The following is a 20,957-nucleotide window of genomic DNA, read 5'->3' as shown; positions in this document are numbered from 1 at the left end:
ATATGACTTATTGTTTTGTTATGATTAGTATTACACTATTGCACGCTATGTTAGACCAAATCATATGATTGTATTTTATTACTTATAATGTTAACTAAATATCATATACTGTACAGTAGAAAATGTACATGCACATTTTTCATTATTAATTATTATATATGTATATCATATTTATATACGGGACCGGTATTACCGGTAATTCATATAAAAATACAGATATTAAACAAATATTGCATTTACAGTACAGTACAATGTATTTAATAATATTTAATTATTTTTATTTTATTTAATAAATTGGTTTTCTTAAAAATCATTGAAATAGATTTTATCCAATAATTGTATTTGTATTATAAAAAACAATTTTGTTAATAAATTGCTGATAAATGCTTATCACATTTATTATATATATTAAATCAATATATACTTTACTGTACTTCAAGAGATAGTGATAAAAGTTTTAAAACAACATTTTAATTAATTATCACTAAGTTTTTATTGATTTTTAAACTCGGAAATCTTAATTTATCTTTTATATATTGAAGTACATGAAATAATTATATAATTTTTATAATTTATTTACAAGTTTTACATTTAATAACTTGTAAATTTTTATTGATTGTAAAAATTAATTTATTTGTTTAACTCATCAAATAAAGCAATTACATTAATAATATAAATTATGCTTTAATTTATATTATATAATCAATATTAATATAATATAATATTTAAAAAATTGTTTTTAATGCTGTTTTTAAAATAATTTTTGTGTATAACAATTTGAAACCAGTTTTATATTTCTATAATTAATACGCTTATGTAAAGTGAAATTTAATACTAATTTTGTATAATACATAATAAAATATTATTTATTTATATTATATAATATACAAATGAATGAATGAATTAAATTAATAATTTTGGTAAATGTATTGCCACTCAATTATAATCCAAATTACTTATGGTTTGTGTTGTAATTTATATGAATATTCTTGTGAATCGTATATTTCCAATATATTTGTCTATAAATGTATCAATTCTACAGTATTTCATATTTTATTAGTAGATATAGTGAGACATCAAATGTTATTTTATAACACATATCTGACTAAAAGTTGAATGTTTATTAATAAAATGCAATTTATATATTTATCTTTTCAATTAAATAAAAATTAATTTATTGACTACTAGTTATGAAAAACATGAAATAACATATTTAAACATTTGGTGCGTTTATTTAAATAGAAAACTATAGGGATATCCGTGAGCTTTACTCCTAAATATAGAGATAAGCGAACTGAAGAATATGGCCACTAATCCCATGCCTATGATTGCCATAACTAGAAATACATTTATAAAATATATTTAATAATTTATAATATTTTTAATTAACATACTTTTCCTCTTTTTCGAGTCTCCCTTTCCTTTCATGGCTTCGGTCATCAAAATCATACCAAAAGCTATCGCAGCGTCTGTTAATAAAATAATCAAAAATGATTTGTTTTATTATTTGTTTATTACCGGTACTATCGGTAATCCATAATAACATACTTAAGATAAATATAATATACGTCTCTATAACAAACTGTCCGCTACTACTGCCGTGAATATAGGAAACGCCTTTATTTGTGCGATGCATAAGCGGAGGTCCGCGGATGTGGTTCCACATTTGGCCGGAGGTCATGGCTAACACTATTGACTGTATATTATGATACAAAATAGTTACGGCAATTGTACTGTAAATTTATAATAACTGAATCAATCAACAAACCAGTGCTGCCAAAGCCCAAGAGGTCCTATTGTAGAGGAAATCTAAGTTATTTCGTCTCATATAAAGAAGAGCACCGATCAATGCAAAGAGTATGAGTAAAGCTAAGGTTCCCGAATAGTTGGGCGGACGGATCACTCGGATTTGAATATCAGTCTTCTCGGCAATCCATCGGGCAATAGTCTCGGCTCCAAACCCGACCCGTTGAATGTCCATTTGTTCCGATGACTTGACTTTACCCTTTTCAGAGAAGTATAGGAAAACGGGCGCCGAATTCAATCCCAATGACTGAAACACATCGGAGCCCTCGTCGTAATCAATGAGTCCAAAGAAAAGTCGGGAAGAAAATTGCGGTGAATATCGCCAACTGTTGGCAACAATCTGGAACTCATCGTTGGCTTGTCTACAGATCGAGCACTGTCTTTGCGGTGATAATGCAGTCATCATCACTACAAAAGAGTAGTTCCGTGGCATTGACTTCGAGCCAATCCATTGCCGAAACTTTTCGCCATTCAGTCGAATAGTCGGTCGTTTGAGCGACAGTTCGGTCAACTGTTGAACTCTTTCGCCGAGAGTTTGCTATTAATACCAATTGAATCAATTGATTAAACAATTGATTTTCATATCATTTGTTAGATATCATTGATTTTTACCTCTTTTTTCTTTTGTGATGAAACTGTCATTAATATCAAGACTGTAATCACAGTCAACACTAACAACACTTTGCATACAATTGAAGTCAAACTCATGTTTGCATTAATTGTATTGAAATTAATAAATAAATTGTTAGTTGTTTTGAATGAATGTTACGATTATTGAGTACACGTAACACTTCTATACACTTACACTACATTTGCCTACAATTGCCGGTCTATTAATAAACAATACACATATAGTGTTACAATACTTCATATCATTTATATTTAAAACATTATATTTACAACAGGGTTAAGCAAGGTTTTGGATTTTAGGGGGGGGGTAGACCGGGGTAAAATTTACAAAATTCTCAAAAAATCTTGGGGGGGGGGGGTATTGGGTGGGGTAAGATTTTTATTGCATTTTTAAACGGCAATTTTTTCAAAATCCAAAATCAAGGGGGGGGGGGGGGGGTCTAGAGAAAATTCCCTAAAAATTCCTTAAGTTCCCGAATATTCCCATGTAAATTCAATAAAATTCCCACAAGTTCCCGTATAAATTCCCGGGAAAATAGGTAAAATTTCCAAAAATATAAAAAAAAACTTAAAAAACTTAAAAATTAACAAAAATTTAAATTTTAACAAAAAATAAATATTTTTTAAAAAAATTTTTTAAAATTAATAAAAACTTAAATTTTAACAAAAAAAATAAAATAATGTATTTAAGATTTAAAAATAGTTGATAAAAGCATTAATGATACACTATGAGTTATTTTTAGTATTTTAATAATTTTTAACTTTTAACATAATTAATTTTTTAAACAATACTTAATGTTTATAGTTTGTTATATATTTTTATTTTTATACAAATACTGACTGAATACTACTTATTTAACTCAAATTTCGTTAAAGTTTAATTATATTAAGTACAAAATTGAAAATATTTTTAAATTTTTTATTTAAAATTTAAAAATTATTAATAAAAACATAAGTATTTATTGTTTTATTAACTTCTTAAACTTATATTTAAATTGTAATATGATTACTCTTTTCAACAAATAGGTAATTTTTAATTTTTTAGTTTATTTTAATTAAAATAATGTTATTTTTTGATGACTTTTAACGTTATTTTAACTATTTTTAATCAATAATTAGATTTTTATAAATATTAAAAACATAAAAACACTTACTAAAATAGTATCAACTAAAATTAAAATTTTTATAAATTTCAAAAAAATTTTCGGCGCCTTCGGCGCCGAAATTTTAGAGGGGGGTCATTTCTCCTCGTTTTTAAGCGACAATTTTTTCAATTTGGTCAAAAAGTCTGGGGGGGTAAAATCCCAATTTCTCGATCTTAGGGGGGGTATTTTGGCCTTACCCCCCCCTACCCCCCCCTTACTTAACCCTGATTTACAACTACTATATAATTATAATTAAATTATATTTATTTATTGATTAAAATCATTATATTTATTAAGTAAATAATTGTATTACTCTTATTTTACAATTAATCATATTATTATATTTATTGTTTATTTAGTATTTTAATATACTTAATAATTTATGGTATTTAAAATATTGATATATATATATAAGTTTAAATCTGTTATTAAGTAAAGATTGCTTAATGTTATTACTTATAAGTAGAAAATAAAATATTAATAAAAGTAATAAGTGTTGGGATAATCACTGTATTTATATAAACGATTCATTAATGGAGGACTCATTAATGCGATACCGAGAGGGAGGCTCTTCCCAAATGGCAGATGAGGTGCGTTTTGCATACCTCGGGTGCAATGGTTTCTTAGGAAACATGAGATCAAAATCTAATTTAAAAGCATTGAGCAAAACATCTCCCGAACCAAACACTCCTTTAATCTCTTTATATATTTCTTTGTATGGCTTACTGTATTGTCTGTGCACTTGTTTAATAAAAGCCTGACCTCTGGCCCAATTGGGTATACGTTTACGGGGCTGTTGTTCATCATCGGTCTCATCTCCCGATTGTACTTCACTTATATCGTAATTGTCGAAATCGAGTTCTTTAGGCGGTGGAGTCATTTCATAACTTGAAGTATCTTTAGGTTCGTCTTTGTTTACTACAAATGTTTGATCCTTAGTAAACGTTTGATTTTGAACTTCAGGTTTGGCTACAGTTTCATTGACTTCCACTTTTTGAGGAATAACTGCATTAGCAGACGTTGATATCATATGTTTGGCTGTGTCTTCGGCACTCATTTTATTGATGACAACTTTTGGAACTAACTGTGAATTAGATTCACATTTCTTAATGAATGAGTTGGCCACAGCTTTTTGTTGAAGACTGTTGTTGTGTTGTTGTATAAGTGCAGCCAATCTTTCCTGTTCTTTAATTCTTTCCTTTTCCTGTTCCTGTTTTCGGGCCAACTCTTGTTGTTTTTTCAGCTTTTCTTCCATTTCCTTCATTTCTTGCAATTGCTTTCGCCTTTCATTTTCTCGTGCCTTTTGAAGTAACTCTTCTTGTTTTTTGCGCATTTGTTCTCTTCTTTCTTCCTGTCGTTTTCGTTCCCATTCTTCTCGTTTATCTTGTTCTTTGCGAAGCCGTTCCGATTCTTTTTGTTTATTTAATTCTCTCAATTCCGCGGCTTTATTGGCCTTTTCTTGAGACTTAAGTTTCTTTTCATTAACAGTTTGCTCAATAAGTATTCGTCTCTTTTCCATCGCTTTCTTTTCCTTTTCTTGTGAAGCCAATAATCTTTGTCTTCGTATATCATCGGCCTCTTGACGCCTCTTCAATGCGCTGTCAGTCAGAGTTTTGGTGTCTGGAAGTTGTCGTTGAATACGAGATACGACTCGAACTGATCGAGCAGATGAACCACCGGTCACTCGTTTGGTAGAAGTGTCCGAATTGCTGGTGTTAGCCACGAATGCACTTTGTTTTGCTGACATAAAAGGATTCTTAGAACTTGTTTGTGGAGTCCTTTGACTCGTTTCCGCAACTCTGGACAACATTCGTGATTGAGCTCGAGTTGATCGTTGAGTAGTTTGTGGTGTAAAATAAAGTGATTTCTTACGCTTTTCTTTGGTCGCAGTATTGGTAACCAATGTTTTATTAGTTACAGAAACTATAGAATTCATTTTGGAATCCTTTCTGTCCATCGCATCGAAAAAGGCTTCCGTTTCTCTTTGATTATTACCTCCGTCTTCGTCATCAGTCATCCATTCATTGTCCGATTCGTTTGCTTTATTTATTTCTTCATTAATTGACAATTCAGACATCATTTCCGATGCCGTCAATACTTTATTTTCGCCAATTTCTTTATCAACTTCTTGCTGTACTGTCTCTTGCTTTTGGTCGACAATTAATTCATTAATAACTTTGTCATTCAGTTTTTCGGGTGAATGGTTGACAGTCAAGATATTTGGCAATTCTATGTCTTCATTGACAATCGCATCCATCACAATATCAACAGTTTGTTTGGCCGCACCGTCCACTTCCATTTCCTCGACAGTTGTGTCCAATCGAATTGTCGACCTTTTCGGTCGTTTACTAAACCTACGGGGAGTAGCAATGGACACATCACGGACTTTACATCCAGAAGGAAGTGGTTTTTTATTAGACGTGAGAACCAGTTGTCTGACGGCCGCCGTCACTGAAGATCGCTTTCGTTTACTCGTACGACGTAATGGTGTCCGCAAAGTACGTGTTTCGCTAATATCACTGAAAAAATCATTTGATGTGAAAGTAATTATCATTGAAATGACAATTAATGGTCAAATAACTCACGTTTGTATAAAGTCTGCCATTTGTTTGGCTGAATCAATGATGAAGTTAATGGTGTCATTGTGTGCCGATAACAGTCCCGTCCACTCTTCACGTACTTTGTCATCGATGTGACCGCAGAGCAGATAGTGTTCATCAGTGGACACGAATGTACCCATCGTTTAGTTCTTCAGATGTTTTAATCAATGGTTTCTCTCTTTTCACACAAAATGCGCCTAAAATTCAACTCAAATCAGTTGAAAGACATAAAACAAACATAAAGTACGACAAACACTGTTTACTGAAGACAATCAAATCAATTGTTTTGACAACAATTAGACACCTTTGGTGATAGTGATGACCAGCAATAGTGGTTCAGGTGATGACCATCGATGTCGACAATGTCCTTACTTAGACACTATCAATAGAGGTGTTCTTGACTTCGACTTCGAGAAGCTATGTTCGGTGTCTTTGTCACAAATCAATTGTTATGCATGTCTTGTCTGTGGGAAGTACTTCCAGGGTATGTCTTAAATGTTTTATATTGTTAAGCAATAAGATTGACATTTTAATTGTTATTACTTGGGATCAGGTCGTGGTATCGGAACTCATGCATACATGCATTCGGTATCTATTGGTCACCACGTGTTTCTTAATTTAGATTCTTTGCGTTTCTATTGTCTTCCCGATAATTATGAGATAATCGACTCATCACTCGATGACATAACATATGTATTGAATCCGACGTTTACTGCCGAACAGATCCGATTGTTGGACACGAATGCCAACAATTCAATAGCTTACGACGGGACGGCATATTTGCCGGGAATTGTCGGCTTAAATAATATCAAATATAATGATTATTGTAATGTTGTTCTTCAGTGTTTGTCACACGTACCACATCTGAGAGACTATTTTTTAAATGAAGACAATTATATAAATCATATTAAACGCAATTCTAGTTCCGATTATAACTCTTTGTTAGTCCAAAGATTTGGTCAATTGATCCGTAAGTTATGGAATGGTTCCAACTTTAAGGCTCACGTTTCGCCTCATGAGATGCTTCAGGCAGTTGTGTTGTCATCTCATAAAAAATTTCAAATTACAGAACAAGGTTTGTCTTAAATGATAAATTGATTTGATTTTTATGGTTTATCCGTTAAACAGGAGATCCAATTGCTTTTCTTTCATGGATTTTAAATACACTTCATTTGGCACTTAAAGTAAAAAAAGGTACGAAACGATTAAAAACGACGGAAGCTTTGGACAAGAAAGACAATACAAGTCATGAAAAAGTGATACGCGAAGAGTCTTCGATACTTTATTCAACATTTAGGGGCAAAATGAAGACTTATTCGCGAAAAATGATTCCAATTGATAAAACTATTGATGAAAGACTTCAACTAATGCTTAGTGAGGAATATAGAGAGAAGTGCGAAGAAACACCATTTATTTACCTAACTCTTGATCTTCCGCCACAACCTTTATTTAAGGATGAATTGAGCGATAATATCATACCTCAGGTCCCGTTATATACAATTTTAGCGAAGTTTAATGGTATTAATGAAAAGGAATATAAAACATATAAAGACTCATCAATGAAGAGATTCGAGTTAACAGTTTTACCCAAATATCTCATTCTTTATATCAAAAGATTTACAAGAAATACATTTTTTATAGAAAAAAATCCAACGATTGTTAACTTTCCCCTAAAAAATGTTGATTTTACTGAACTATTAGCTCCCGAAATGAGACACAATAAGAGTATTTACGATTTAATTGCTAACGTTGTTCATGAAGGAGAGCCCGAAGCCGGAAAAGGCACCTATAGGTGCCATGTCTTACATCGGGTTTGTTAATACTTTTTTGTCAATACTATAATACAATATATATTTAATCACTTAATTATTTTACAATTAGGGAACCGGAAAATGGTTTGAATTGCAAGATCTTCACGTTTCGGAAATTTTGCCACAAATGATAACTTTATCGGAATCTTATATTCAAATTTGGGAAAAACAAATTATTATCGAATAATTCATCGATATTTATATTCATTATTAAATTATCTTAATTATACTTTATTATTACTGAATGCATTGTAATTTACAATAAATATTTTTTTAGTACCGGTATTAATTTTTAATATGACTCCAGATATATTTAGTATAATTATCTATTTATAATTTAAATATGACCTATGGTTGAGAGTACATACAGTATTTTATAGCATAATAATTAATTTTTTATGATAATTAATTTTAATAATTAATTTAAAACATTATTTTTAAATGACATTATTTTTTATATTTTTTATTAGTTTATGTATTTTTTAGTAATTAGTATATAATTTGACAAACGGATGGTACAGTATATTGAAAATAGTCACAACTCAATACAAAGAAATAAAAATGATTATAATTATTATTATTCAGGTATTTATAATAAAATATAAGAAAATTATAAAAAAAATCTTACATTTACCGGTAGTTAAATTTTTATCATTAATAATTTTTATTACTTTCAAAAATTTAATAAAAACAATTGAAATTTTGAATAAATTGATGAATACAAAAAATATACTTACCGTAAGTACATTATACTGTACAATAAAGTACTGTATAAACCTTATCATACTTTAATACCTTACCGTAATTTTTTAGTATTTTATTTTAGTTTTTTAGTATATAATATATTAAAAACATAACTGTATATACAATTGATTATTTTCTATGCACTTTTAAATTACGGTGAAATACTGTATATGTTATTTGATTGTATTAATATTATAAACATTTATTTATTAGTTTTGCTTAAATTTTCTTTAAAAATAAATGTTATAAATAAACATGAATTTGCCATTAAATTCAATTAGATTTTTCATAGAATTTTCTTTTAAAATGTTGATATTTATTTATTTTACAGATGTTTAACCATTGAGTATAAGACTTTAAATGTATATAAACTACAGTATATATGTCCTGTATTTCTATATAATATAAAATCCGAGTCAAAAATGTTTGACACGTTTTTTGTCTATAAATTTTAAAGTAATACTAATAAATTTATATAAAATTTTGTTGTTTTATGTAATCATGGAACGGATGTTATAGCATTAGCAAATTTTTTTATATTACGGCTCAGGGATGCGGGGCCAGGTATGTTTTATATGTCGAAAACTATGAATGATATTGATATTCTGTAAAAAGGTTAATATACTAAATACAAAATCATTTGATATATCTTTCAGGGATTTTCACAAAATTATGTTGTGTTTGAATAAAAAATAGATAAAAGTATGGTTTAAAATAAAAGTGTCAAGGTATTTTGTTATAGAATTAATTAATTTTTATTTTATATTTCATTAAGAATAATTAGTTTATTAGCAATTTTTAATGAGAATATTTAGTTTTTAAAATATTCAATTAAAATGTTTTTTCTATTATATAATTTTTTATATAAAAATGTTTACTTTTATCTGTAATTTATTCAAATATAACATAATTTTCATAAAATTCCTGAAAGACGTTTCAAAAGATTCTGTATTTTGTATAAATTGTTTATTAATTCCAGAGTTGAATAAAAACTAAATAAAATATTTTAATAATAATAGTGTATATAATAACAGTACTCTTTAACAATACAATACCAAAAATGAATTGTTATTCTAGTTATTAATTTAATTTTCTATTGAATTTAGCGAATGTCTAAAAATGTAATATATTTTAACTAGTTTTTAAAAATGGCTAAAAGCTAAAAATTATAATTTTACTAAAAAAATCACATAAATATTTCTAATAAGAATATATGTTATTTTTGCAAATAATTAAATAATATGACAATATTTTTAATAAAATTACTAAAGTCTAATTTCTATGTTAACATGAATTAAGTTATATTACTAATTTTAATTTGTACATTTTAAAATTAATTAAATTATATTATGATGATTAGCTTAAACTTTGATCTACAATTATCATTTAAATTTTTTTTTTAAATTAAAGATTTAAAAAACACATAAATTGCAAACATGTATTTCTATTAAATGATTAAAATAGATAAATACTATAAATATTTTAAAAGTTGAATAACTTTTAATCATAAAATCATAGACTAACCAATTTTACAGTGAAATTTTCATTATATAATTCATCTCTAATATTAGTTAATAATATACACTAATCAGAATAGTTTTAATTTTTTTTATAAAGTAGACATGTTCAATAAACATATGAAATATTAACTATTTTAATTAATAATACTTTAATAATATCAACATATTTTGATATTTAAAAAACTAATTTTTGTAATATCATTTTTAAATACAAAAAGCTTGAATTATAAAATGATTAAAATTTATTTGAAAAGTAAACACATTGGATCAACATATCTGATAATAAATAGATTAAAATTTAACTGATTCTCTGATTCTAATATTTATTTTTAAAAATTTTGAATTTATATTGTATTGTATGAATAATTGTTTGTCTTTCCAAATGAAACGATGTATTTTAAATAGATTTAATAATTTGTAATATAAATCATCAATTTTTGAAAGTTTATATAAATTAGAGTCAATTAAATTTCAATCTATTTATTAAAAGATATTGATATATATATATATATGCATATATATAACATAACATGTTGTATATATTGGTTCTATTTTTATAATAACTAGTTATCTCCACGTAATAAAATGTGTATCAATAGTTAACACGTGCAACAATACTTACGCGCTTACAGTTTATTATAAACAGTATATTTTATTTATTAATTTTTTATGTAACCAGAAATGTTAATTTACATCTATTTTTATAAATAAATTAAATTTTTATATTAATTTGAAATTAACACAAATTTTAATTTCTAACAAAACTAGTTAGATCTCCACGTTATAAAATGTGTATCAATAGTTAACACGTGCAACATTTGCGCGCTTACAGTTTATTATAAAAAAAGTATATTTTATTTAATAAATTAAATTATTAATAATCGCGCGACACATTAAAAGTAATTGTTAGCGTCACACAAATATGGTACAAACATTGAACAAATTATATAGTAGTATAGATATAGATAGATAAACAACTATTTTTATTTTTGCCTTAAATTTTAAATGTAACATTATTTATTTTTTAATGTTATAGAATTTTTTTTTAAATTTTTAAATTAAAACAATTATAATTGGATTAAATCATGACTAATAAGATTGAGTTAAAAATATAGATATAAACTATTGTGTGAATCGATGCAAACATAATGTTATTTAACTTTTATCGTTGATTCTTATGTTTGTATGTAACGCGTGGTCAGCATTAGTGATGATCACTGATTCTCTATATATTGTTATTGACTGTACAGACAATTCTCGATAAACATTTAAGTATTATTAAAAATATATAATATAAACAATTTTATTTTTTACGTTTTAATTTTTACAATACTTCAAAAAATATTTTATACTATATAATGAAATACTATATGAATAAATTAAATTGAATGTGATTTATATTGTAAAATATGAATGAAAATGTATTGAATAGTTTGATATAAACGCGATTAGTGTGTAGTTTGATCTCAATTGATATGTAATAATAATCTAATTTGTAATTCAAAGGTCTTCATATGGTTTGTATGTTTTTTGCCGGTGGTATACATCAGTCCTGATTGTGGCCTACAGTTGATTGTGTCGATTGTGTGCCGACAGTACAGTAGAGCCCAAACTAAAGCAAACCTAAAATATAGTCAACACTAGACTTACACTGCATTTGGAATTCCCTTCGAGTAAGCGCTCAGTCATTCATTGAATTACAGCATTGCTTACAATTGATTGAACACAACATAGAGTTGTGTTGTGTTGAGTCAAACCCTATACATACCCCGTATAGACATTACTTGTAAAACTCAGTGATGTAGACAATTGTGTTATTTGTTCCCTCATTAAAGTGAAACCCACATCATTACAGGCATTATTAACACTAAACTATAACTCAATTTACAGTTTACCACTATTTCCATATTCAATACCATTTCTTACTAACTTTTCATATGATATCACAAACCACTACATCTCACAATTGATACACTATTCAGACTTTTCAAATATATTCATATTATATCATATAATATGTTGTATTTTTAAAATTTTTACTTTTAAAATATAATATATATTTAGAATTTATTTTTTATAGTATACTAACTATGGTATGGTATATATACTAACTATTGTATACAAAATTAACATTATATTAATATTATATATATCTTTGTTTAATTAGTTTCTTATTCATTGGACTCTAAAATTAATATTTAGACCAATTGACAATCTATTGCCATCATTTACATCATTCAATTGATTTAAGTAAGTATACAATTATCAGTTATTTAAATTATATATAATTTAAATAAAATAACTTAAATTGTTAAAATAAAAAGTGAAATATTTGTTTATTTTAGGTTTATAATAAAATTATATGTCTATAATATATGCATAGTTATAATAAAGTATGATATTAAACAATTACTGCAATAAACATATTTTACAAAATGTATTTAGAAATTAGACTATAATTTAACTATAGAATTCATATTCATAGAATTTAATAATAATTTATATACTTTAGTTATGTTATTAAGTTATGTTTGTTATAAATATTTTTAGTAAGTTAACATAACTAAAAAACAAATTAATTTAAAATAATTTGATTATACTATGCAAACACTATTTTTTATAAACAATTTTGTAATTGTTAGCAATAGAAATATTTATTTGCATTTATCATATTTATAATACTTCAACTATTAGTATTAATACAGTATACTGTACTATATGTTAGAAATCTTTTATAATTGTCTTAGTTTTTATTAATATTACATAACAAATGAAATAAAATATGTGAATAATTGTGAACAATGTCCTAAACAATATTTATTTGTCTTTTTATTAGTTTTGTAAATAGGATTACAATCGACAACTGCTTTACAATATCATATGTACTGTAAGTTTTCAAATATAGTGAATACACGTGTAAATCAATGCATACATTGATTTCATTGATAGTTATGTTGACATAAAAGACTACTGAAAAGAGGTGTAATTGGATTGAATTTTTACTTTAACTTTAAAACTATGATCATTAGCTATGTCTATATAACATGTATATAACATTTGACTGAAATCAACTCAATTTACACGATTGCAGCTAATATTATAGACTATAAACATTTGATTACACAATTTTCAGCATAATTTTAATTGTATTTAATAAAATATTTATTTAAACATTTATTAATAAAATTTTTAAAAAATGCATTGTTTAACTAAACACAACTGCAGTATATTTAATAAATGAATTGATAAGTTTGTAATAGAGATGTTGTATAACTGTAAGTACTGTACTGTATATACAGTTATATATAAAATATAATTCAATTTGGATGTTATGATAATATGGAGAGTCATATGATTGGCTGTGAGGCGGATCACAAGCACATCGACCGGCTTTATGCCAGTTATCCGCACACCTCGTCGTTGTTGTTATATATTGTTTGTAGAGATAACACGTCAAACAAATGGGATGTTCTTGAGATGCCAAAGAAAGAGGGATCGACAGTGAGGGAGACATTCATAAAGCAGGAGATGTATAAGCATTATATGAGATAATATCTAATCGCAACTAATAATCGGGTCAATGATATTACCAACAATATGTCAAACATGAAGAATATGTAAAGCAATCTCCAGAAATCATCGCTACCTATGTTTAGCATATGTTTGACTTATAACTTAAGTTATAGCGATAAATATAGTTAGCTCTGTTGCCAGTGTTTGTGCTAACCGTCCAAATTGCAAGTGATTGTGTGTATGTATGTGTCTGTGTGTGTCTTTACCTATGATACGTTCGGAGCGCTTCCTATTAAAACAATTATCATTGAATACCTGTGACACAGACTGTGCGTCACCGGTGTCTGCATCGCACAGTCTGCTATCCAGTCCAAACAAATCCCCACAATTAAGTATTGAAAAGGTATGTCAATTATTATTATTATTTTATACATATTATATCTTATAATTTTATAATACTTTTAATTTTTAATTAACTAAATTACTTGATAACATCTACAAACAATACTGTTAAAAATAATTTTAAACAATAAATAATTACTACATATATTAATAATTAGTTAAAAATTGCATAATTTAATATTAAAATAACAATTTTAAGTTTTATAAGATCATACTATCATAGTTCTACCTATACTATTTCCATTGAACATTTTTAAAAAATTTTAGCATAATATTTCTACAAATAATCAATTAAATTTTGTTTAGCTATGTAATAAAAATCTACTATTTAGTAATAATTAAATCTATTAACTCAATTAAATTCTTTATATTGTATATTATAAAATTATCAGTTTAACTTAAGTTTCGTTTCATATATGCATGCGATCACACAATCATATACAGTATGTTATAGTGGTTGTGAAGTACATATAGTCTATTGTTAAGACATGTAAAGCTAGTAAAGCATTGAATAGCCTAACACTTCATCATTTTGTCGTTTACTCCATTGTCATCTGTCAAGTGGACCAACGGCGACAATATCCCAGTGCTAGTCCCGTGTTGTTAGTGGTAGTGCCTCTCCAACGAGGGGTTACCAAATAGGGCTTTTCATTTTGTAACACATTTCCTACTGATATATGTCTTTTATTCAATTCATATGATGCTTATGTTTGGTTGTATTTCATGGGATCCCATATAGTCTGTCAGAGATCAGACATTCATAACTGGCCATCCATTGCCTGTCCCATAGCCGATAGGGCACACCATATGATGGTTGCCTTTTCACGCTTTCTGTGTACTCATATTCTGGACTTTTATAACAAATTGTAGTATTGACTGCTATTGACTGCAATATATGTATAAAATATTTTCAAGTAGTTTCCCATTTACTCATTCATTGCTTCACTTTATTGTTATAATGCCTTTTGACAGCATTTTGTATTTCAATGCTTTTTATTAACTCTAGACTTGTATTAAATGTTTCCAATGATTTCGACAATATTTTTGTGTTTTGTGTTACTATTATACTCATAGAAAAAGAGAGAAAGAAAGTATATATAGTTTATGTTTGACTGACTGAGTGTGTGTGTGTGTGTGTGTGTGTGTGTGTGTGTGTGTGTGTGTGTGTGTGTGTGTCTATGAGAGAGAGAGGGAGAGAGAGAGAGAGTTCTTGATTTTATATTTCTTCTAAAACAATATTTTTTTCTTACAATAATATATAAATAATATATAAATAATTTAGTATATAATTTATTATATTTAAAATAGTCATAAAATATTTGAGCATATAAATATATAACTTTTAATTAAGATATTTATAATTTATTATATATTAAAAAATAAATTAAATATTTTAGTTAATTTTTTAGAATTAGATAAACAAGTTATAATAGAAACTAGCATTTGAACTTATCTAGTTGAAAATATTTAATAGCATCAAAATGAGCATTATAATACAGTATAATACAGTGTAATATATTTATATATATATAAACATAATTTATAAAATGTCATACAAATAGTTAGAGACGACAATTTTGGTCACACAATAAAATAGATTAAGTGTACGTCAATGCAAAGTCCAGACACTGTGTCTGTGGTACCGATCCTATCATTCAATAGGTTTTCTATACAAAACTGACGAATACAACCTTAAAGGCATGATTTGCTCACAAAAGACTTACACAAACAATAAGATATAACACTTTTGTCGACTCTTTCTCAGATGATGTCGACAATCAATAGCATATGTGTTGCTTACAAGTGATTTAACTAACACTAAGCTAAATACACAGTTTGTAGTTATAATATTGTTATATAAGTGTTTGAGTTACTGTTTTTTGTAATACAAGTTATGTTATTTATTTGTCATTCATCACATATGCTGCAGATATGTTACGGATGCGGTTCATCATTGGCCACATCACCTATAATTGCATCAGTGTCTGGTCATCATCAATGGCATATCAATTGCTTAAGGTATTTATTAATTACAAGCACTCATTTATTTAACTTAAGTATTAGTAAACATTTTTAATGTATTAATTTATTCTCTATAATTCTGTATTTTTGCTTTATTACTAACTCATAAAAATATTCAATATATTAAAAATAAGATATTAATACATCAATTATTAAAAATTATATCATAATATTTGATATAATAATATGATAATATATAAATATAATTTTATGATATATTGATATTATAGAATAATTACAAAATATTCAATTTTATTTTTAAAATTATATAACCTAATTTAACACTAATTTAACATACAGGTGCTCTGAATGTGATCAATCATTAAGTCACTGTCGATCTTGTTATCTTAAAAACGGACGGATATATTGTAAAAATGATTACATAAAACTTATTAATCAAACTATTAAGTGCTCAAAATGTTACCGACAAATCTCACCTTCAGATTGGGTAATAAATCTTTATTACAATTTAACTATTTTATTAAATAATTTATAATACATAAAAATAATATTTAATTAACAAAAGATTATAATATCAATAAATGTTAGGTCAGGAGAGCCGGTCCTCACGTTTACCATTTGGCGTGTTTTGCCTGTGATTTATGTCAGCGACAACTCAGTACTGGAGAACAGTTTACAATCGATAATCAGACAAATGACAGTAAATTATTGTGTAAATTGCATTTTGGTATCACTAATGAAGGTAATTACCAATTATAACATCTCTCTCTTGGATATTAAAAATTGTATAAATGCTTACTGAAGGCGAAACACAAGATGCCTCGGTTTGTAGCGATGAGTCCAACTCTGGACAGACAAATAAATCACAGTCAAAGACAAAGAGAGTGCGGACAACATTCACTGAGGAACAGTTGTCTGTACTTCAGGCCAACTTTCAGTTGGACTCAAATCCCGACGGCCAAGACTTGGAGCGAATCGCCGCTCTCACGGGTCTTTCGAAACGTGTAACACAAGTCTGGTTTCAGAATTCACGTGCGCGACAAAAGAAGTACATGAATAAGAACCGGTGCGGAAATGGTGGCACTAATTGGTCGACAGCTAGTGATGTGCACCCGTCGACTAACATCGACACCAACTGGTCATTAGGGGATTCCAATGCCAGTCCCTGTTCTGATGAACATTCCTCTCCATCGCCGCCTATAATCTGATTATTTGCCGTCAATTGCACTAAATAAGCAAAAGTCAAAAATACCTCATTTTTAATCATTCCTTCAATTTATTACAATAACTTAATGATATCACACTTAATTTATTTTATAATTGTGTATAGATTTAAATACTAATTTATTTGTTTTTTATTGCATTATTTAAGTTTACACTCATTTTTAATTTGTTGTTTTTAATTAAATGATATTATAAATAAAATTATAGTTATGTTAAAATTTATTGTATTTTGATTTACTAAAGAAAATATTTAATTAATAAAAATTAATTTTAAAATTAAAAGTAATGAAATGCTATAAATAATTTTGTTGTTGATACCCGTATGATATACTGTAAATATTATATATATATATATACAATATAATATACAGTATTGTACAATACAATATAGTAAAGTTATACAATAGTTAAAGATAGACTAAAACTTTATAGATGAAAATATCTATTAAAATTTGATCCTATATTGAAATAACTTATACTGTAGGCTTATATAGGATTAAAACATAGATTTTTTAGCCTTTTATTTTTAAAGCAGTCCTATATTAAAAACGTAAGAATATGTGTTATTAGTGATAACTTATCACAATTTATTTAATTTGAAACTTACGTTTATATTAATTTTTATTACTTTATATTAATTTTTAAATTCATAAAATATTAAAATACAAATGTTTTTAATAATATTATTCTTTTTATTAATATAATAATTTAATTAAATAGAAAGTTATTTTTCTATATTAAATTAAACTGTTAAATATCTGTACAATTAAATACTTAGTAATTGTTATCAATTTTACATCAATAAAAACCTATATGTAATAGAGTATATCTAAACAAAACAATTATATTGAATATAAGCTCAATTGATAAATTGATAAAATATAAATAACAAAAAATATTGAGGCTTTGATGGCAACTAAAAGATTGATTTAATAAAGTTGTGAACACATTAGTCAATTGGAGACTCGTGTATATCGGATCATCAGAAGAAATAAATTGGTGTAACGGGATGTCTGTCTTGTGATGTGTGGTGAATGTACTCAACAAATACACAGTGGAGTCAAATATGTGTCGACTCCGACACCAGTCGTTCAGACATTCAAACAGTTCCGCTCCGTTGGTCTTTGGCTTTAAATCCAATAATAAGTTTGCATTTTTCGACGATAGCACTCACTTATTGTACTCAATATATACAGTAGTACTTTGTGTTAGTCATACTATAGTAGAGTTACATTTATTTTTAGTATTTCCTAATCTTTGTTAATAAGATTTATTTAAAATCACAAAAAAAAAGTTTTATTATTTATTAGATTATCGTAACTTTATGATATCATATTATATATTGATATTAAGTTGTATAATAAATAAATAAATTTTAATTAAATGTTATTAAAATTATTGTATATACTTGAATTTTAACAATTGAAAATATAATTTGAGTAATTTGTTCACAAATATACAATATAATAATATCGATATTATTTTAGTCATACAGTTATGTAATAATATATATTTATAATAATTATATAATATTAATAAGTATAGTGTATTTAAAGCCAAACAATTTAGCAAATATAAAATAGTGAGAATTATCTACTAATCTAAACATCTCTCATGTGTTGCACTGATATTCAGTTAAGCTTTACTACAATTATCACAAATTCCTATCGACCGACAATTCAGTCAAATAATACAACTTAACACATGAATTATTGTGAATATAAATAATTTATATATATATTTATTTTAAACGATACACAAAAATGAATCAAATTTCAATCCAATTCATATTATAAGATTAATTTGTGAAAAGTGACCATGGTAATGCATTTAGGTTATATATAGTATACTGTGTTTTTTATAAATAAGTAGTGGTAAAATTGTTATATATAAATATTAAATACTAAATTTTTTGTTGTTAAAATTGTTTTCTTTATTCAAACTTTGTATTTCAAATTATACCTTTATTATGTTTCTGTCATATCATAGAAATTTTAATATATTTAAAAAATAACAACAATTGCAATGTTTTGTTTGTAAAGAAAGTTGAGATTCTAAGGCATATTGTTATCGGATTTGTCGATTGCTTTCCGATTACATCAATTCTAACACATTTTCATCAATATTTGTTTCATTGGAAAAATATAAAGTCATTCATCGAAAGCACTCTAGTTTTGTATAATATACAGTATGAGTAATGGTTTAACATTAATATGTTAAATTTATCTTGATACTATTTAGTTAATTAAATAAACTCTTTTTATAATATATTAATAAATACATAAATATATTACCACTTTATTGTTTATAAATATATATATATTATATATCGTATATTCAATAACAGACAAACTTTATTAGAAACCCATAATTATGGTTATATTAATATAGAAATGCATTAAAATAAACTATAAGTATATTTGAAAATTACAGATTATCAATGCAATACATACTATGGGTTTCTAATAAAGTTTGTCTGCTATTGTTGTATATTAATATCATATTAAAGAATTTATCCTCAAATCAAATGAATTATATTGTGACACAACAAACAAAGTATGAAATAAATTGATAATATATTAGTTAAATATATAACTAACTTTAAATTACATTAATAATTATTAGATTATAAAAGTGATAAATTAAAATATTAACAAAAATCTAAAACTGATATAATTGAAAAGTTGTATCTAAAAAAACTGAAAAAATTAATAACATTGTTTGATGTTTGAATACTAGTAAAATAAACATTTCTAATCAAATATATCAACAAAATTAAAGACAATATTAAAAATTTATAAAATTATGTTTTATATATTAAATTAATATTTTATATTATAATAATTATATGATACCTAATTTATTTATCTATTTAGTAGATATCTAGATTATCTAGACTAGATATCAATATGTGAATTTTAAAGTTGAAATTTTATTAAATTAAATTGTTTTTTATGTATTCACCTTTGAAATTGAGATTTAGTTTTAATGTTAAAGTAAAAGTTTAAAAAGTTATACATTATATATATATAGTTACATAATTTATAACTGATAAAAATATAACTATATATCAATATATCATTTATAAGGATTAATAATCTTAATCCACATCTTAGGACTGTATACCCATAGCACTGTACAGTATAGTATATGTAGGGTTTGTAATGATCCCAAGGGAGGGAAATTTCCCATTAAAATCCCTCCAAAAATACTTTATTTTCCATCCCTGGCTCATTAGAAGGAAAAATAAAATTTATATTATTACAAAAAATAATACCAAAACTTAAATATTTTAAATAAGATTTCATTGAAATATTCAATTCTTTATTTACATTATTTACCAATAATACTGAAAATAGGATTTAAAATAACATTTGTTTTTCAGTCAATATAATAAAATGTGTTGTTTAGGGTTCGATATGTGGTAGCAATAAAAAGTATTGATTGATAGATACAATTTTAGTGCTAAAAATTAAAAATATATATATAATTACACGAATATATAAAATTAGTAAAGCAATTATAGATTGTCGCATATACTGTATATTTAGCGTAAGCTAAGCTTTATATTTTAAAAAA

At 26.1% G+C, this 20,957-nt stretch overlaps 4 protein-coding genes across 4 annotated transcripts; 2 read left to right on the top strand and 2 right to left on the bottom strand.

Moving 5' to 3' along the window:
• Positions 1–1,107: 1,107 nt before the first annotated feature.
• Positions 1,108–2,658, bottom strand: LOC128961310 (tumor suppressor candidate 3-like). The gene is made up of 5 exons (XM_054307532.1): positions 2,419–2,658; positions 1,769–2,344; positions 1,549–1,696; positions 1,395–1,469; positions 1,108–1,337 (listed from the first exon to the last, which is right to left on the bottom strand). The coding sequence occupies exons 1-5, from the start codon at positions 2,512–2,514 to the stop codon at positions 1,231–1,233; spliced, it is 1,002 nt and encodes a 333-aa protein (XP_054163507.1). The 5' UTR covers positions 2,515–2,658; the 3' UTR covers positions 1,108–1,230.
• A 1,422-nt stretch (positions 2,659–4,080) lies between these two features.
• LOC128961298 (inner centromere protein A-like) lies at positions 4,081–6,327 on the bottom strand. Its single transcript, XM_054307520.1, has 2 exons — positions 6,167–6,327; positions 4,081–6,100 (listed from the first exon to the last, which is right to left on the bottom strand). Exons 1-2 carry the CDS (start codon positions 6,319–6,321, stop codon positions 4,096–4,098), a joined length of 2,160 nt encoding a protein of 719 aa, XP_054163495.1. The 5' UTR covers positions 6,322–6,327; the 3' UTR covers positions 4,081–4,095.
• Positions 6,328–6,491: 164 nt separating this feature from the next.
• LOC128961303 (U4/U6.U5 tri-snRNP-associated protein 2-like) lies at positions 6,492–8,277 on the top strand. Its single transcript, XM_054307524.1, has 4 exons — positions 6,492–6,665; positions 6,735–7,256; positions 7,310–7,992; positions 8,063–8,277. Exons 1-4 carry the CDS (start codon positions 6,500–6,502, stop codon positions 8,177–8,179), a joined length of 1,488 nt encoding a protein of 495 aa, XP_054163499.1. The 5' UTR covers positions 6,492–6,499; the 3' UTR covers positions 8,180–8,277.
• A 5,760-nt stretch (positions 8,278–14,037) lies between these two features.
• On the top strand, positions 14,038–17,362 carry LOC128961524 (LIM/homeobox protein Awh-like). Its single transcript, XM_054307770.1, has 5 exons — positions 14,038–14,172; positions 16,102–16,190; positions 16,494–16,641; positions 16,743–16,896; positions 16,959–17,362. Exons 1-5 carry the CDS (start codon positions 14,038–14,040, stop codon positions 17,360–17,362), a joined length of 930 nt encoding a protein of 309 aa, XP_054163745.1.
• The last annotated feature ends 3,595 nt before the right edge of the window (positions 17,363–20,957 follow it).

This window comes from Oppia nitens, unplaced genomic scaffold, assembly GCF_028296485.1.
Source record: "Oppia nitens isolate AA-2021 unplaced genomic scaffold, nextdenovo-longstitch-racon4-pilon3 scaffold5_pilon_pilon_pilon, whole genome shotgun sequence".
NCBI classification, from domain to species: Eukaryota; Metazoa; Arthropoda; class Arachnida; order Sarcoptiformes; family Oppiidae; genus Oppia; species Oppia nitens.
This window is presented reverse-complemented; position numbering and strand designations above follow the sequence as displayed.

Excerpts from the sequence above, each read along its gene's own strand:
- LOC128961310 (XM_054307532.1), bottom strand. The coding sequence starts at position 2,514 with ATGAGTTTGACTTCAATTGTATGCAAAGTGTTGTTAGTGTTGACTGTG. Across the intron at positions 2,345-2,418 it reads CATCACAAAAGAAAAAAGAG|CAAACTCTCGGCGAAAGAGT; the intron begins GTAAAAATCAAT and ends TGGTATTAATAG. Across the intron at positions 1,338-1,394 it reads AGACTCGAAAAAGAGGAAAA|TTATGGCAATCATAGGCATG; the intron begins GTATGTTAATTA and ends ATGTATTTCTAG.
- LOC128961298 (XM_054307520.1), bottom strand. The coding sequence starts at position 6,321 with ATGGGTACATTCGTGTCCACTGATGAACACTATCTGCTCTGCGGTCAC. Across the intron at positions 6,101-6,166 it reads ATGGCAGACTTTATACAAAC|TGATATTAGCGAAACACGTA; the intron begins GTGAGTTATTTG and ends TGATTTTTTCAG.
- LOC128961524 (XM_054307770.1), top strand. The coding sequence starts at position 14,038 with ATGATACGTTCGGAGCGCTTCCTATTAAAACAATTATCATTGAATACC. Across the intron at positions 16,191-16,493 it reads TGGCATATCAATTGCTTAAG|GTGCTCTGAATGTGATCAAT; the intron begins GTATTTATTAAT and ends TTTAACATACAG. Across the intron at positions 16,897-16,958 it reads TTTTGGTATCACTAATGAAG|GCGAAACACAAGATGCCTCG; the intron begins GTAATTACCAAT and ends TGCTTACTGAAG.
- LOC128961303 (XM_054307524.1), top strand. The coding sequence starts at position 6,500 with ATGACCAGCAATAGTGGTTCAGGTGATGACCATCGATGTCGACAATGT. Across the intron at positions 6,666-6,734 it reads CTGTGGGAAGTACTTCCAGG|GTCGTGGTATCGGAACTCAT; the intron begins GTATGTCTTAAA and ends ACTTGGGATCAG. Across the intron at positions 7,993-8,062 it reads GGTGCCATGTCTTACATCGG|GGAACCGGAAAATGGTTTGA; the intron begins GTTTGTTAATAC and ends TTTTACAATTAG.